The 17,291-nt window shown below is 45.0% G+C and overlaps 1 protein-coding gene across 1 annotated transcript; it reads right to left on the reverse strand.

Moving 5' to 3' along the window:
• Positions 1-6,956: 6,956 nt before the first annotated feature.
• On the reverse strand, positions 6,957-7,871 carry LOC308290212 (uncharacterized protein C3orf38 homolog; the record flags this gene model as incomplete). Its single annotated transcript, XM_080731987.1, has 1 exon — positions 6,957-7,871. One exon carries the CDS (start codon positions 7,869-7,871, stop codon positions 6,957-6,959), a length of 915 nt encoding a protein of 304 aa, XP_080588113.1.
• Between the last annotated feature and the right edge of the window lie 9,420 nt (positions 7,872-17,291).

A 17,291-nucleotide genomic window follows, 5' to 3' on the forward strand; every position in this document is an offset into this window, starting at 1 on the left:
TACACTTTATTTTTGAGTGGTGCTAAGCACTCCTACGTCTGACTTTGTGTGTAGGTCCCTATGTCCATATGTCCGTATGCAGTACGAGACTATTAACGTCACATGAGATTAACGTCACATGAGACTAACGTCATAGAAAGTACACAGACTGACATCACTACAGCTGATGGTGTCGTGGACAGAACGACTGGTGTTACTCCGCACAGGTACGATTTTTATTTGACCATTACTGTGTTAAACCAGAGCCCATTTTTCTTCATTCCTGGTACAGTAGCTTTGAAGCAGGGGTCATACAAATGAGCGGAGAATAATTTTACCAGAAACACACACAAATGTATACTAGCGGTTCCTTGAAAGTGGTCCAAATGGACCATTATATTAAAAGTGTGTAACTGAGTGTGTACAAATGGAACCATAAAGGACCCCATGCAGGTCCATTTGGTTCCATTTGTACACACTCAGAGTAAGACAACATATCCCTCATTTGTACAGACTCAGAGTAAGACAACATAACCCTCATTTGTACACACTCGGTACAGTGAGTGTTTGCTAGCCAATTTCTCTAGGGAAGGTCTAAATACAGTTTGAAGAAAAATGTCTTTTGTTTTTGAAGCGGTGAAAGCCGCTTCCAAGGAGTGGCTTTGTGTGTCCCGACTCCCGTGTGTCCAGGATTGAGGATTGGTCAAGCCTCACATGACAATTTGGCCCTCCAGATAAAATCATTCATTCATTCAGAATTCATAAAAAATATAGAACTAAAGCACATAGAAAGTATAGATCTAGAACACAGAATGTATAGATCTAGAACACAGATTTCATAGCTCTAGAACACATAGAATAAGAATTCACCGCTTCACTTCGAACCAAGGTTTGATTTTTTGTGTGTGATTGACATCAGATGTTAAACTAATTTCAGGAGACGATCACTTGGGTTTAGGTATACTTTATTGACAAGAATGAAGGCAGAAGCAAGCATCGCACAGCATGGCATATTGAGCACCCTACTATAGAGACAGCATAATATCTAAGGCCTATATAAGCGCATCATATTGGCAGCCTACCTTAAGCGCTACTATAAGACAGCATAGAATCTATATCCTAAGTGAAGCATTGTTTGGCATGGGTTCTGCCTCGGGCCATTACTCGCTGACCCACGATCCCCATGTTGCCATGAGTATCGAGGGCATAATCTTATTACAGCGAGCTCTGGCCCGAGACCCCCCACGGGGGATCTGAAGCAGAACCTGACGGTGGAGCTGGGGTGGTGGCGGGGCAGTGCTATGCAACAAGACTGAGACCCACCAGCTAGCTTCCCTATGAACCCTGGGTAAGGGGGGGGGCAGGACCCTGTGTCCCGTCCCCCTCCGCGCGCGCGCCCCCCTTGTGACCGTCCACCGAACTAGCTATGATTCTACGAATCGTCGCACTATTTCAGGAGACGATCACTTGGGTTTAGGTATACTTTATTGACAAGAATGAAGGCAGAAGCAAGCATCGCACAGCATGGCATATTGAGCACCCTACTATAGAGACAGCATAATATCTAAGGCCTATATAAGCGCATCATATTGGCAGCCTACCTTAAGCGCTACTATAAGACAGCATAGAATCTATATCCTAAGTGAAGCATTGTTTGGCATGGGTTCTGCCTCGGGCCATTACTCGCTGACCCACGATCCCCATGTTGCCATGAGTATCGAGGGCATAATCTTATTACAGCGAGCTCTGGCCCGAGACCCCCCAAAACTACAAAACCCCCAAAACACGCCAAAAGCTCAGAATCCCATGCCAGCGCTAGCCAACTGCGAGGAAGGCAGCTCTGCTGTGACTCTGAGATGGCTATTAATACTGCTAAAGCAAAATAAGTAAGAATGTAGCCGCCTGCATGGCTTGCTATAAATACTACTAAGCAAAATAAGTAAGAGAATTAACGGCTTGCCAGACGCTATTAATCCTGCTAAAGCAAAATAATAAGTAAGAATATTAGCAGCTGGCAGACCGAACCAACGGTGAGGAAGGCGGTTCTGCTGACTATAGCGAAACTGAAATCTAACTGGAAGCCATACTAAACAGCCTAGTGACAAGCGGGAGCAGCAACACTGAAATATATATACAGACAGCAGAACCAGAAGCAGCGATGAGACCTTTAATTCATATAACTTCAGCACCAGACAGCTTGATATATCCTACCTAACTGACACCCCAGCAACCACCTAGCTTTGCGTGATTGAAATATTAAAGCGTAATATTTATCGTGGCCCGCAACCTATCAGGGGGCGTGCCCCGAGTAACGCAACAGAAGCAGCAAATAAACACGCAACCTATCAGGGGCGCGTGCCCCGAGTAACGCAGCAGAAGCAGCAAAATGAAACCCTATGGAACAACCCTGCTAATAGTGCCTGCAGCACTATTAGCATCAGCAGCAGAAGCGTTAACTGAAACGCGTCCAACTCCAGCTTGGAACCATTACGCTTCGGTCAGTCCTGTGTTGTGTGTGCTTGATAGCTTGGCGTGCAGGATCCCGAGCTAGCTGAGGGCACCAGAAGTGCTGGTGGTGTGGCTGCTCCGATCCGGAGAGAATGCAGAGTGAAGAGGGGCGGGCCGCAAATCTGGCAGCTCTCTCCGGGGGTCGTGTGACGAGGACGTCGGGCAGACAGCCCGGTGTTCAGCATGGACATGAAAGGACAGAAGGGAGAGTTAGTTCTGCGACTGACACTGGTGTACCTTCCCTGCTTAAACTGCGAGCTGCAATCTTCAGAGGCCATGTGCTAGTCGCATCTTAAGCCTGGCCTTGGTGACCGCATGTGCTTGCCGCAGAAATTACAATCTTAGCTTTAGCTGACCATAACAATGAAACCACGCCTAAGGTCGCTGACTTTTGGATCACAGAGAAATTTTCGCAGCCCACTGAGCGCTCTGCTGCAGAGTCTGCTGCTGCACATATGAGAATCTCCACGAGATACCCGTCTTGACCTTTAAAGGCAAGCTATGCAAGCCTAGAGAGCGGCTAAAGCCCAACATTCAGTACAAGTAAGACGCTGCTATGTAACTAAGGTTGCCTATTATTAGCAAGCTTAGAGAGCGGCTGAACGCTCACAGAATCGAACAAGCAAATGCGTTGCTATTTACCTGCTAGAGTGTGGCTCCTCAGGGCATCTGGGAAAGCTGCAGCTGGCAAGAGGAATGGAGTTCCCACCGCTGGTGCTGGAACTGCAGCTTCCCATGTTCCCTTGCGACCTGGCGGTGGCGACGACGGTCGCAGCCTGACAGCGCCTCCGGAAGATGGGCCGGCACCACAGGCTTCCAGCACGGCGCAGCGCTGGTTCATGCTCATGGTAGCAGCAGTAATAGCATTAACTGATGCTGTAGCAGGCGGGCGGGCAGCCGGACGGGAGGACCGACAGGCAGGTGGGAAGGCAGGCGGGCGGGAAGGCAGGCGGCGGGCTGGCGGTAGGCCACTTCCGTCTGCTGAATATGGCGCGTGCAGGCGGGCAGGCAGGCGGGCGGGAGGGCGGGCGGGCAGGCTGGCAGGCTGGCAGCTCATGGTAGCGGCAGAAGTAGCGGAAGCTGTAGTAGCGATGCCCTCTCCAGTGCTCACCGACTCCTGACTGGTCTCATGGAATTATACAGTAGTGGACGAAACTATAAAAATAAAACATGTTAGCAGAAAAACACTCAGCCGCTGCAGCGCGACGCTGCAATGATGGCATGCTGTAGCAGCCGCTATGCAGCGGCTCCATCAAGAAGCTGAAAGGACAGACATGATGTTAGCAGCAACATGTAGCAGCCGTGGCCCGAAGCTATAAAGAAAAACGCGATTTAGTTGAACATGTAGCAGCTTTAGCATAAAGCTGCCATGCTAACCTGATGCCGTGGCGGGGGCATGCCGCAGCTCCGGCCTGGAGCTGTAATGATAAATCTGTTAGCAGAAAACCTCAGCAGCTGCAGCGCCATGCTGCTATGGCGACCTGCTGTAGTAGCAGCTATGCAGCAGCTCCAGCATGAGCTGAAAGGATAGAAATTATGTTAGCATTTAGACATGTAGCAGCCGCAGCAAGAAGCTAAAAAGTAAAACACGATTAGTGGAACATGTAGCCGCTTTAGCATAAAGCTGCCATGATAACCTGATGACGTAGCCGTGGGCCTGCAGCCACTCCGGCTTGGAGCTGAAATAATAAACAGAATGTTAGCAACCAACAAGTATTAGCCTTGGCGTGAGCTGCAGCAACAGACGTGTAGCACTTTAGCCTGAGCTGAAAAGAAAGCATGGCGTTAGCAGCCTTTATCCTGGAGCTGCAATAGTGAACATGATGCAACAGTCCTGTGGCCGCTTTAATGTGATTGTAAAGATAAACAACTCGTCATTTTTCACTAGCAGTAGCCTTAGCTGTAATTATTAGCTTGAGTGCCGCAGCTACGGAAACACCACAAGGACATACAGTGCGATACGCAGTGACCCAGAACTATAACCTTAGATTGAAACAAATACGGCAGCTCGATAGAGGATAGTATCCAATGACTTCAACTTCAACGCTGCCACACTCGACGCCGCCCTGATGCCAACAGACACGCGGCAGTTTCTGGCCCGAGCTGCAAACATAAACAGATGTTAGCGTTTTCACCAGAGTAGCATCGGCAACCATCATCAGCTGCTATGCCAGCAGGCAGCCGCAGCTTGGGCAAAGCTAGCATTAACCGAGACCAGGCAAAATCCTCATGAACAGCAAACGAAGCCTGTATGCTAAGCTTGTACAGTGGGCACAAGCGAAGCATAGACATTGATAATACATGCGCATCCCTGCCCTATTGAACTGCGCGTGCACATAAAATAATATAATAACGAAAAAGAATCGTAACGGACCAGGTGACATGGAGGTTAAATGCTAGAGAGCCACATTACCCATGTGCTCAGAATGCGCAGACCGTGCGCCACCCTTCGCTTCGTGACGTTACCCTCTGCTAACCTGTATGCTAGGTAGCTGCTGACCACGGACACACGCAACCCCCATGGAATAGGCAGCTTGAAGAGTCATTACGGAACGTTAGCAAACCTCTTTAGCTACATGAGTTCTGAGTTGTAAGCTAGCCGACCATCAACAGACAGCTCGTGGCTGCCTGGCTGGAATGAACGATGGCTCCTACCGTAGCAGAAGAGAATATTTAGCTGGAGCTACCGAGCATTTAGAGAAGACTACGATTCCCTGCATGCACTAGCGAGTTCAACTGGTGACGTCAGGACAGACAGGCACGACTGCGTTAGCGGAAGCAAAACATTGTTTGCACGTAAACTGTGGCACCTATGAGCTTGCGGGTTTCCTCCTCTCAGGAGCCCACGCAGACAGACATCCTTTATAGGCTTCTCAAAGAGAGGCGATTACTGTATTTAATAATTCATCCCGCGAGGGCTTCTACGCCACGGTAACTGGCAGCAGCCCTACTGTGGTCCAAGAAGCGACAGAAACCATTTAGCTGCTATGGTATAGCAACTAGCACCTCATAAGCAGCAGCTGTTAAGACGGCCAGACAGAGCAAAAAGAGGAAAACATACACATAACCCGAGGCGAGGCAGAAGCAATATAGGCCCCATACTAACTAGATTAAGCATGCTGCGAGCGAAGCTTGAATCGAAAGCTTCCTCCTGGCCTGAGGTGACTAGTAATTCATACGACTCTTGCTACTAGCACGACGCCGAGGCTTGGCATGATAGAGAACTACATTTCCCACACGCAGCGCTTAGTATTCGCTGCCGAACGTCATGCCGTAAATCACCGCTTGACGTGACTCGGCTAGCTCAGAGCTAGGTGAACGCTGCCGTTTACAGCCACCTGCAACCTACAAACCGCTCTATGCCTTGACATGGCTAGCACATTGATTTACCAGCTAACAGCATCCTTACCGAAATAGCCGGCTAGCAATAGCCACCAGCTAGCTCCAAGCTGACTGTACATTAAACCTGTTGTTCCGCGCTAGCCGATACGGCCCGCGCCGTTGCAAAGTACTGACATTGTTATCGACAAACCCAACAACTGAGATTACTTTAACTCATGGTAGCCCAGTAAAGGCCCACCAGGGCACGAAATAAGTTAGCATTTAGCCCGTAGCCACAGCCAACTTCTATGATACTGAGTTTACCTTTAGCAACTTTAGCAAGCCTGTAGCACCTTTGAAATAGCTTTAGCAACAAACAACTGAAAGTACAGAAATCAGCTAGGCACCAGCAACGATAGCAAGAAATCTGAACCTTGAAACAGCAGTTTAGAATTCAGCGATTACCAGAATAACAATCTCAAACTTCCCATACAACCTGGCCAAGAACACAGCTTCTTAGTTTGGCAGCTAAGAACATGAATTGAGCGATAGTAAAATAGCAGAAACAGCCAGAAATACTCAGCCAAGTTAGGCACCCTCTCCAAGCGGTGGGCAACAGCACAGCTACCTGCAAGCAACAAGTGCGTGGTAGCAGCAGCAGTGCTATGCAACAAGACTGAGACCCACCAGCTAGCTTCCCTATGAACCCTGGGTAAGGGGGGGGGGCAGGACCCTGTGTCCCGTCCCCCTCCGCGCGCGCGCCCCCCTTGTGACCGTCCACCGAACTAGCTATGATTCTACGAATCGTCGCACTATGAGTCAACAGAACCCATTTTTAAAAGTTTTAAGTATCAAAAATTTACAGTTTATTTTTCTGAAGAAAAAAAAAACAGATTTGTTTACAACAAAAATCTATTCCAATAAACTCAATTGAGAGTCGTAGCATTATTTCAGCTGGTACCTTTTTTTGTAGGCCATTATATTTTATTTTATGTACCACACAGACTGTAAAAGAAAAATCAAAAAAAGCGGTGAATTTTCATTCCGAGTGTTCTAGAGCTATGAAATCTGTGTTCTAGATCTATGTTTGTTGGGAAGACCCCTTCCCCTTCCCAACAAACAACAAAGCCTTCATAAATAACATGGTGTTATTGAAGAGCTGCTGCTTGGTTCCATCCTAGGCCAGGTGCTGCTCCGGGGGGTTCGGGCAGAGCATTCTGGCTCCCTTGGCCTTCGATCTTCAGCTTGACAAACTTGATCTTCCAGCTGTTGTCCAGCGGAGCGCGGATGAGGCCAGACACCTGCTCGTAGACCCCCAGGCAGGCTCCCTCTCTGTGGATGGTCCCTGCCACGGCCACGCGCACCAGGCCGTGCGGGTCGGCCTGCGCCTGCAGGCCATCCGGCAGGTTGGGGCTGAAGACTAGCTGCTCCTCCTTAGCCAGGGCCAACAGGCGCATGCTCACCAACTCAGCTCCCTGAAAATCATCCACCTGCTGCTGTCTGTCGGTGTTCGACAGGAGACTTAGCTTAGCGTCTGGCCAGAAGAGCTGCGGCCCCCAGCCCTGAGGCTGCTTGGCCTGCAGCGAGGGGTTCTGGCTGTTCAGGAGCTGGAAGAACCACTGGCAGAACTGCTTGCCGAGGGCAAATGGGTCAAACCCGGCTCCAGTGCTCTCCCTCGTGGCTACGGCCGAGCTCTGTGCGGCAGACCGTGGCGCGGGTAACGCTGGTCTTTGGCTGTGGCTTTTCCCCGATGACCAAAACATCAGTGTCCTTTTCACGAGCTGGTGTTTCTCGCTGCTGGGCGACATGAAGACCCCTTCCTTGGCGAGGTACTTGAATATGCTGTCGCGGTGCACCTTCTTGCGTTTCAGGAGCTCCTCTGCATCCGTGGTGTAAGAGAGAATCACGTCTATGGCCTTTTCTGGGGCATTCTTTTCCACTGTAATAATGTTATTAGTGACTGTGCTACTGAGTGACTCCAAGTCACTTTGCGACAATGTTCTCAGAAGCTCTGTACACCCACTTCGCTCTGTATGGGAAAGCCCCGAGATCTCCACCTCCATAGCTGCTCTGTCAAGAGTAGCTATGTCTGTTTCTGTCTACGCGACTATGCACCTCTCAAATGATGTCCCTCGGTCACCTTAGCAACTTTTATAAAATGTCACCCACAGCGCAAACCGTTGCCATGACGATGCACATTTGCGCATGCCAACTTTTGTCACGTTAAGTTTGTCACGTGAATTCTGAGGCTGCATTCCAGTCTAAACAGTTTTAATCTTTTAAACTTGAAATGCACGCTGAGTAAAGTCAGCTTGGTCAGAGATTCCCAAAAAAAGAATATGTATAAATCTACAAATTTCCATATATAAACATCCCCAATCTTCACTACTAATTGACAGGCCAGCTCCTGGTGTTGTTTAAGCATGTCATTGATAGACTCTCACACCACTGCTTCTACAGATTCCTCCTTTCACACATACATCGCCGCATTTCCCCCCTACATTCCTAGCTGCTTTCCCTGAACGTATTGTACTTGCACGATGTACAATTAAACAAAACAATAATTTAATGCTATGACGCGAATTACATCATAGTACGTCCATTATAAACCTTCCGGCCGAAACACAGACTTACAAATAGTTCCACGGTGCAGTGTACTTATGAGTGTAGTAGGCCTACTGTGTCCCCTGGTGGCAGGGACAGTGTAGTGCAGACTAACCCTTATGTTGATCAAATATAGAGCAGTCCTGCCTGAGCGCCCGGAGGGCGCGAAGTCCTAGGAATGGAGCGGCCGCACAGCGGCCGCGAATTTCTAGTGTTATTAATAGGACCCTTTTATGCCCAGTATGGAGATCCCTGATGTCATCAATATGATGTGTTTCTATCGCGTCTGGCGTATACGCAAGGCTGTCCCTGTTCCGGTCTGGTTCCGGTCTCCCCCAAGCCCCCTGTGATTGGCTGAACCGGACGTAGGGAGCGCTCGGTTGTAGTCACTTGGACCGCGCGAGGTGCACCAAAACCCAATTATCATTGCGTTTATCGTGCGCTTGCCCAGGCCTTATGGCCTGGGCATAAATATAACGATTGCATTCACCACGGCTTCGTAACTCGCGCGGCCGGCGGCCCTGGCCCGCTCTTCGCGGCCACTCGCGCCTGCGGCGCTCGGGGGCGAAGAGCAGGACCAAGGTCCGCTGGCCTTCGCGCCGCTTGCAATGTCGTGGACAATAACTGAGCGTCGTGGACAATAACTGTGACATCTAACCATAAAACGAGCGCTCCCTTCATAGACAAGCTTGCGAATAGCTTCCTCGCGTTTCTATCGCGCTTGGAGGCAATCACTATGAGAATGGGTATTGCACTATCGACTCTGAAGGCTCTATTTTGATTGTCTTAAGTTTTGTCTTAAGCTCTTATGCCTTAACTTAAATGCACCCCCCCCACACTGAGTCCCTGACAAGCACTTGGAATTGTAGGCGTTGAGGCGTGGTGTTTAGTTTCAGTCGATTCCACTGATAAATATGGTGAAAATAGCTGATCTACAATATCACAAGCAAGGTGTTGTGAGCTTGTAGATCGGCTTTTTTCACAATTTTTTCCTCCAATATTATTTGACAATTTGGCCAATGTTTTTATAGTTTAGCTTGTTGCTTACTTTTGATGCGCTAATGGTAATTTCTCTGTTTTATTTCTTTTAGGTATTAAAAAGGTCTAAAAAGTCCTCAAATTATCACTTCATTGTCATTTGGGGACCCCCCAAAATTATGTGGGGACCCCCCTGGGGGTCCTGACCCACAATTTACAATTTAGGCATTTAGTAGACGCTTTTAATCCAAAGTGACTTAATACAATAAGCAGGAAGTATAATAAGCAAGATAATGCGTCAATACATCAACAATATAACAAATGCATAGGAATATCAATCTAGAAAAACAATAACATAGGTAGACCACACACCTAATCAATACAAAAAAACTAAAAATGCTATCTAGCTTCATGTATGGTCACAGGTTGAGAACTACTGCATTAATGCATAGATTTATAAGAGTGCTGTCCATGTTTTTTATAGTTTTTTTTTTATTACTGTTTTGAGGATTCACCACAAAGATAAAGAGGTCACTCCATGGGCAATCTCTCGAGTCAATGATGGCTGTAGCCTGGGGCCAGCCTATATACAATGCAGCTACTAGTAACTGCGTATAGATTGTATAGATATACATTCCCTCCTTGTTTTAACATGGCTGGGATGTTCTAGCTGAGCTAGGCTATGATGGCTGCGCCATTCAAAGGAAGAGAGACAGACCAAGTGGGCGTCGCCCTTTCTTTGCGATGGCTCGCCAGATTTGCTCCATAGGTGACCCCGGTCAATGAAGGTTTAGGTGGCTAAAATCAACCGGCTATCAACGCTCAGGGCTCTTGCTATAGTAAAGACCACTAGCTGCTTACATATACTGTACTGTAAATAGGATTAAGATGTAAGGGTGGCCGCCCGGTTGCAAAGAGAAGGACTGTCTACCGCATCTATTAAGTCTACTACACACCGTGAACCCACTGACCTAGGGTCACTCTCTGCTGTGAAACCTAACCAACCTCCACAACCTTTGACATTAAAGGACGATTTCACCACTTTCAATCTTTCAATCTTCATATAATTGGTCCTCACTTATGTTCATGATAAAATAGCATATTCTTTTTTCTACTTGGTTTGTGTCTCAGAGGAGGGCTGTGGGCAGGTCAGAAACCCATCATCTTGTGACATCATCGATGGGGAATCCAAGCTATTTCTATTACTGAAAAGTGGAAGCCATTGTTCTCGCGATGATAAATATCTAAATATTCTTTCAAAAATATTGTTTAAAAAAAATCTGTCAAACGATGTCACGGGATGATGGGTTTCTGAACTTCCTACATACAGCTCTCCTAAGAGACTTGGACCGAGTAGAATTCTTTTGTGCCATTTTATTATGAACATTAGTGAGGACCTATTTTATGAAGATAGGTTGAAAAGTGGCAAAGTCGTCCTTTAAGGTCAACTATTACAAAAGACAACAGTAAAGTGTGTGTGGTGAAATGTTGTGTAGTTTAATTCAGGGTGTGTTTAATTTCTTTAATAGCAATGGCTGCCTTATTAACCGTCTAACAAATCATCATCCTGGGATTTTGAACACCTCTTCTGCTACAAAACAATGTCAAAAACACATTTAACGTATTATTCAGCCCTCATTATGAAGTTCTCCCTTTTTTCCCTACACTTGGCAATCAGAAAAGCAAATACTCTGTCATCTTTAAAACACTTTACAAGAAAGCCTTCCCCTATATCACCTCATTTGCCATAACTGTGTCTTGTGTTTGTATGTGTATATCTGTTGATATTTGCACTTACACCAAAGTTATTTTGGTCTCCTTCTTATTTTCTAAACTGTGTTTTATTGCTTGTCAGAACTGAATTTCCTGGGGACCACCTGGAACCCCCTCAAGGACCACTGGTTGAAAACCACTGCTATACACATTAAGCATGCAGGTGTAAGAAAGCTAAGCTACAAAGTCTAGAAAAAGGCACACAACTGTAGCCTAAGTCAACAAATACAACAAATTATTATTTGCACAAAGAAAGGAATGCACAAACTCACAAGCAATGATCCTATGGTGATCACAAAAAGAGTGGCGATCGAACCTCTGCTATCTTTAGCTACAACTTGTAAACTTCTGAGTTCTGGACTAAAAGGAGTTCTGAGTAGGCCCTACGAATACAGGTCCACTCGCCACATTTCCAACTCGCCAAATCAACTTGCTAGGACACCTCGCCAATGAGCAGGGTTGTCAACATTGGACTGTCAGTCCAGGAGAATCCAGGAGATTTATTTGTTAGGGGGTGCACGGAACTCCCCAACAGGGGTCTGGTGGTCCTTCCCCCAAAACCTCTTAACAGATATATTTTCCTGTGTTCTGTTGAATTTTGTGCATGTTTGATACTTTTATCAGGCTTGCTTTACTAGCATGGCTACAATTTCAGCCTTAAAATGCCAAATGTAGGCGTACAGATTTGATGACTGAAGCAATTAAGACATCCTTAATAATGACTTCTCATCTGGGGGTCCTCCCCCAGAAAATATTTAACATAGTAGATGTAATTGCCAATCATCCTGGCAAATCCAGGAGCATTGACAAGCCTGCCCAATGAGTGTGGACAATTTTGGCGAGTTGGATTTTTGGCGAGAAGACCGGTTACCGGCCCTACAGGTGTTCCTAATTTTCCCTTAATTAGGCCCAATTTTCACCAGTGACAACATAAATGCACTACCTAGTGGCTCAACAATGAATGTATGAAAATACAATACAGGGGCCAGCACAAGTATTAATTTACTCTGTTTATGAAAGTTCAAAGGAAACTATTGAAATAGCATTTTGAATACGCCCAACTGTTTTGTTTGTGCTGAAGCAACCGCCTCAAGGTGAAAGATTGCTCAACAGAATTACTGCAGAGCCTCGACGTATAAGATATGAGATAATTTTCCATGTTTAAAATGTACTTTGCTGCTCCCATTCTGAACAACATGCAAGCGGAAAAGCATATAAATAAGCTTCAAATTGTAGATAATCTATTTGGCTATAATTTATTACAATCCATTCTAACAGGTGAAAGGTCAAACCCATAGCTAGTGCTCAGAAAATGTTCCAGACATCATACAAGACCAGAGGTATATTTCACTATGGAATAGGCCGAAGCTTTTTTTTTTTTTCTTCTTTTTTTAAAACCCAGTGTTTCTTAGAAAGAAAAGGTATGCTTAGTGGATGTGACAGAAACAATAAGGCTTTAAGTGGAATATCCTGGTGCATTACGGGTTACAAGCATCAATACCTAACATACTTAACTCTTGAAAACCAAGGCTATCAACCTCCCTCAGAGTTTCCTGACTATAGAAACAGTGACACAATATTTATTTTTCGCCAAGGATTCCATGGCATTGCAGGAAGTATATTGTACAGTACTGACTGGCGAGTGTTCCAGAGCATCTGGAATGTTTACTATTCAAGAAAATTGACTTGGTTCATTGCTGTCATTGGTCATTCATTTAACACAGCAAAATTATAAATGTGACATGCAAGGAAAAAAACTGCATTAACAAGGAAATACCTTTATACAAAGACGCATAAATGATTCCAACACATACTGTACTATCCTGTAGCCGGCTCTATATACAGTACACAAAATGTTAGGCAGTAGCTTATTAGTACCTAAGCTGCTAGCTTAAATACATTTCCCAGTAGCTTGTGGGCAGCAGCTGCACTACTTTCAGAAATGACATAGGCCTATAATATGCAAAGTTGTTACACTATTTACATAATGACATTACGCGTGGCGCGTTATTGGAAATGACACCCGAGCTCCAGGGAAACCCCGCCCACCGAAGCTTTTGATTGGCTGAAGCGGAGCTAGGGAGCGCTCCATTGTAGTCGCTTGGACAGGGCGTTTATCGTGGGCTTGCCCAGGCCGATAAATATAACGATTGCATTCACCACGGCTTCGTAACTCGCGCGGCGCTCCGCCGGCCAAGAGCAGGACCAAGGTCCGCTGGCCTTCGCGCCGCTTGCAGTGTCGTGGACAATCGAGCGGCTCCGCCTGGAGCTCGGGTGTCATTTCCAATAACGCTTCAGTGGCACGTCGTCGTCAACACAAAATAGCAGGCGAGTTTTGACTGGACTTCTTTGTCATCACATGGAAGAGATAATTATCCTTCACCATCAATCTGTAGCTTTTACACAGTTGTATTATTTTATTAAATCACTCAATATCCCAACACCCAACACATTAACAATAACTTATTCTACCATAAAGATGTTTACATAATGCCGCTTTAAGTCACAATACAAAATCAAATTTGTGTCATTTTGAAGAAAAAAAGGAAAGAAATAATCCCACTTCTGTTACGCCTTAACGGAAATACATGAAAATAAGGACTCACTTTGATAAAATATAAAAAAATAACAATAACAATCCCCCTACTCCTCAGTATGCCACTACAGTATGTGAGGTGTTTTATTATATCGAGTGGATAGAGAGAGAGAGAGAGAGAGAGAGAGAGAGAGAGAGAGAGAGAGTGAGATGGCAACAGTTGCCAACTTCCTTATGATAATTTTAGATACATGAACTTGGAGCCCGCCTGCCCTCTAGTGGTCACTCATGGGTACTGCTCAAGACCGACAGTTCAAGGAGGTTATCAGACCAAACTTCCAAAATATAACTTAAATAAAACAAATAATACATCCATTTTAATAGTGCAAGTTGTAATTCTTTAGAACATCACGATTGAAAGAGATATAAATATTCCCTGTACCCAAAACTAATATATATAGCTTATTGATATATACATACACGGTATTGTATCTGCTTATACTGTGTATCCTGAGTACTATACAGTATATGCAGTTATGTGCCAGATTCAAGTTAGATTACATTGATTACACTTGGCAGTGGAAAAGATCCGCTCATTTCACAAGATTTCTTCACATCAATTATATACACTTTACAAGACAAAAATAAAATATACAGTAATAAAACCTCTGTATTTACCCCTTTTCACCTGAAAAGTTTGAGCCAAAGCTCACTTGGCCAGTTTTTGACACGTACATTACAACATTGCCATTGTTGTCTAAAACATTACATTCATAGGCTTAAAAAGACCTGAGTTACATGGTTGCATTTATGTAGGCTTACATTTACAACTGACTACAATGAAGGACCGTTTATGTCTCAAAGGTGGTGCTGTTTCTCCTTAAAAGGATTGGAAAAAACAATAAAGAAAGACATAAGAATGAACTCCAGTTCAGTTCAAGACACCTTGGAGAGTCAGCTCCTCAACAGTTCTCATCAGACAATGTAAGCCAAAACATGGAAACAGTAATATGTAAAAAGAAATGTCTAGGCTTTCTCAGTCTGCTGTTGGTCTGCCCAATGCACACTGTAGCTACAGTATAGTCTACTGCAGGGATACTCAAATAGCTGAACCTGCGGGTTACATTACAAAAAAATGGCATGAGACCTCTCCACAAGACTCCTGCAAGAGAGTGTGCCTTCATGGTATTGAACCAGTTGGAGTATTGTTCAAAAATGTCATGAGGCCAGGGGCCAGTTGATAAAATTACAATATTAATGATACTTGATAACTTCTGTCTTTCATTGGTGCCTTATGTTGTCGATCTGAACAACTGACACTGTTTTCTGTCAAATTAAACAAAGTGGCATTGAATGGTAAAATTAAAGCGGAAGCATCCGTCCATTTTGGGTGAAATTGCCGGTTCTCTGCATCAACTTTTCTGCGCTTCCCGAGGCTCATCCTTTCTGCTGCTCTGGATGAGTGCATGCAGTTTTCCCTTCCTGGATGATTACGGTATTTGTGTAATGTAGTAATGTAAGTAGGCTAAAGATGTTTGAGTATCAATGGTCTACTGTCTGTATGTGTTCTGAAACGTCTCGTTGTTTTATACTGTATGTCAATACAGTATGTCCAGGTGCATTGTCAGTTCAGTAGTCCTGGGTTAATTGGGGTGATTCAGATTCAAAGAAAGGAAAGCTTCATTCCAATGTCTACCTTAAGCGATCACAAACCTCATTTCCTTCATATTCTTGGAACAAGAAGTGCACTTTTCGCACCGTCTTCTTTGATGGAACATCCAGGAAGCTGTGCAATCTTGTCTTGTGGTGTTTGGATCACATGTTCATCTTATAGTCTTCACGGTGACATCCTGTGGCAAAGATGTAGCACATGACAACACAGACGTTGTGGGTATGTTCAAAAGTCAACTTCCTGCCTGCTGTAACGTTTTAGCTCGAGAGAAATTTGATGTCTCCCCAGGACCCAAACTAGTAACAATAGATGATCTACAAAACATTAGGATGCGATGTGTTGTGAGCTTGTAGATAGCCAACTTTCACTGCTTAGTAAAAGTTTATTTTTCCACTCTAATTAATGGATTTTATTTTAAAATTGTGAATCTTGAATATTTGAAAAAAAAAAAAAAAAAAAAATTATATATATATAATATATATATATATATATATATATGCGAGAAGTCTCTGCGTGTATATATATATATATATATGCGAGAAGTCTCTGCGTGTCTGCGTGTGTGTCTGTCTGTAATCCGCGTATCTCGAGAACCGTTCGTCCCACCGGCTTCAGATTCGGCACGCGCGTTCCCCGCCGCGGCGCGGAGTGCAGTGCCGGGCCTCGACACGACCCGACGCGCGGTTTTCCCGAACCGGCGCGAAACGTTCGGAATCTCCTTATGCGGGGCTGATTGTTGACATCAGGCTGTTCCGGAGGAAATCGGCGCAAGCGCTGACTCATTGTGACATCACATCATAAAAGGCTCTGAGATCACGTACGCCACATGAGTCAACAAAAAATGCCATGGTTACGTATTCTGATGTTTCTATATGGGCATAAAAGGACACAGGCAAACATATGGTCAAAACGGCTCTTATGACAACAGGTATAATGGGGTTTGCATTAAAGGGTGGGGCTCCATATATGAGCATAAATGGACACAGGCAAACAGATGGTCAATACAGGTCCTACAGAGATCTCCATATATGGGCATAAAATGGACGCAGACAGACAGATAACTCCATATATGGGCATAAATGGACACAGGCAAACAGATGGTCAAAACAGATCCTATGACAACAGGTATAATGGGGTTTGCATTAAAGGGCGGGGCATTCATCCCCTATTTACATTGTTCCCGAGTTGGCCAGGGCGCCGACTAGACGCTCGGGCGGCCGAGCTTCTAGTATATATAATTTAAAAAAAATGTAGGACACAAAAAATAAAGGGATGTTTACTCACAACCCATGAAAATTGGTCCACGAGCCACGACACACTGTTTAGATAAAACAGTGGTCCGCAATGCAAGTCATTCAACCTCAGCAAACTGTATTTTTTCAATATAAAATGTCTTCCCAAGAGCATAAAGGGGGAAAAGGTAGTCACGTACATCACTGGTAGTGTAAAGGTAGACATCACAGTGATGCACAAGACCACATAAACGTCCTTGTTTACAGTTTGTGGCAGCGCTGTTGGCATGCTGCAGACAGCATGACTGCTCAAAACCTACAATGTTGTTAGACACGTTTGACACATCACGCAAAGCACATGTATTGACCTTTAAGTGTTGATCAACACATCAGTTGAAAATACATCATTAAGGATGTGCAACTACATTCTGGGCCCTGAATTACTGGGGATTTTCTTGTTGTTGTTGCATACAAATAGCCAAAAGGATGAACACAAGAACGCTTGTAGGCTTATTTCCAGTTTGGTCCTTTCAAAGATGTTTTTTGTTCGATACACAACAATAATACATAAAAGTGATTTATCTCTGTGATATTACAAATAGGGCATAGTTATGAAAAAACACTGTTTTCATTCAGCCTATGGATCATTCAGAGACTATGGATTTAAGACTTTTAGTAAGCCCATTCC

This window comes from Nannobrachium achirus, assembly GCF_963921795.1.
Source record: "Nannobrachium achirus genome assembly, chromosome: 8".
Taxonomy (NCBI): domain Eukaryota; kingdom Metazoa; phylum Chordata; class Actinopteri; order Myctophiformes; family Myctophidae; genus Nannobrachium; species Nannobrachium achirus.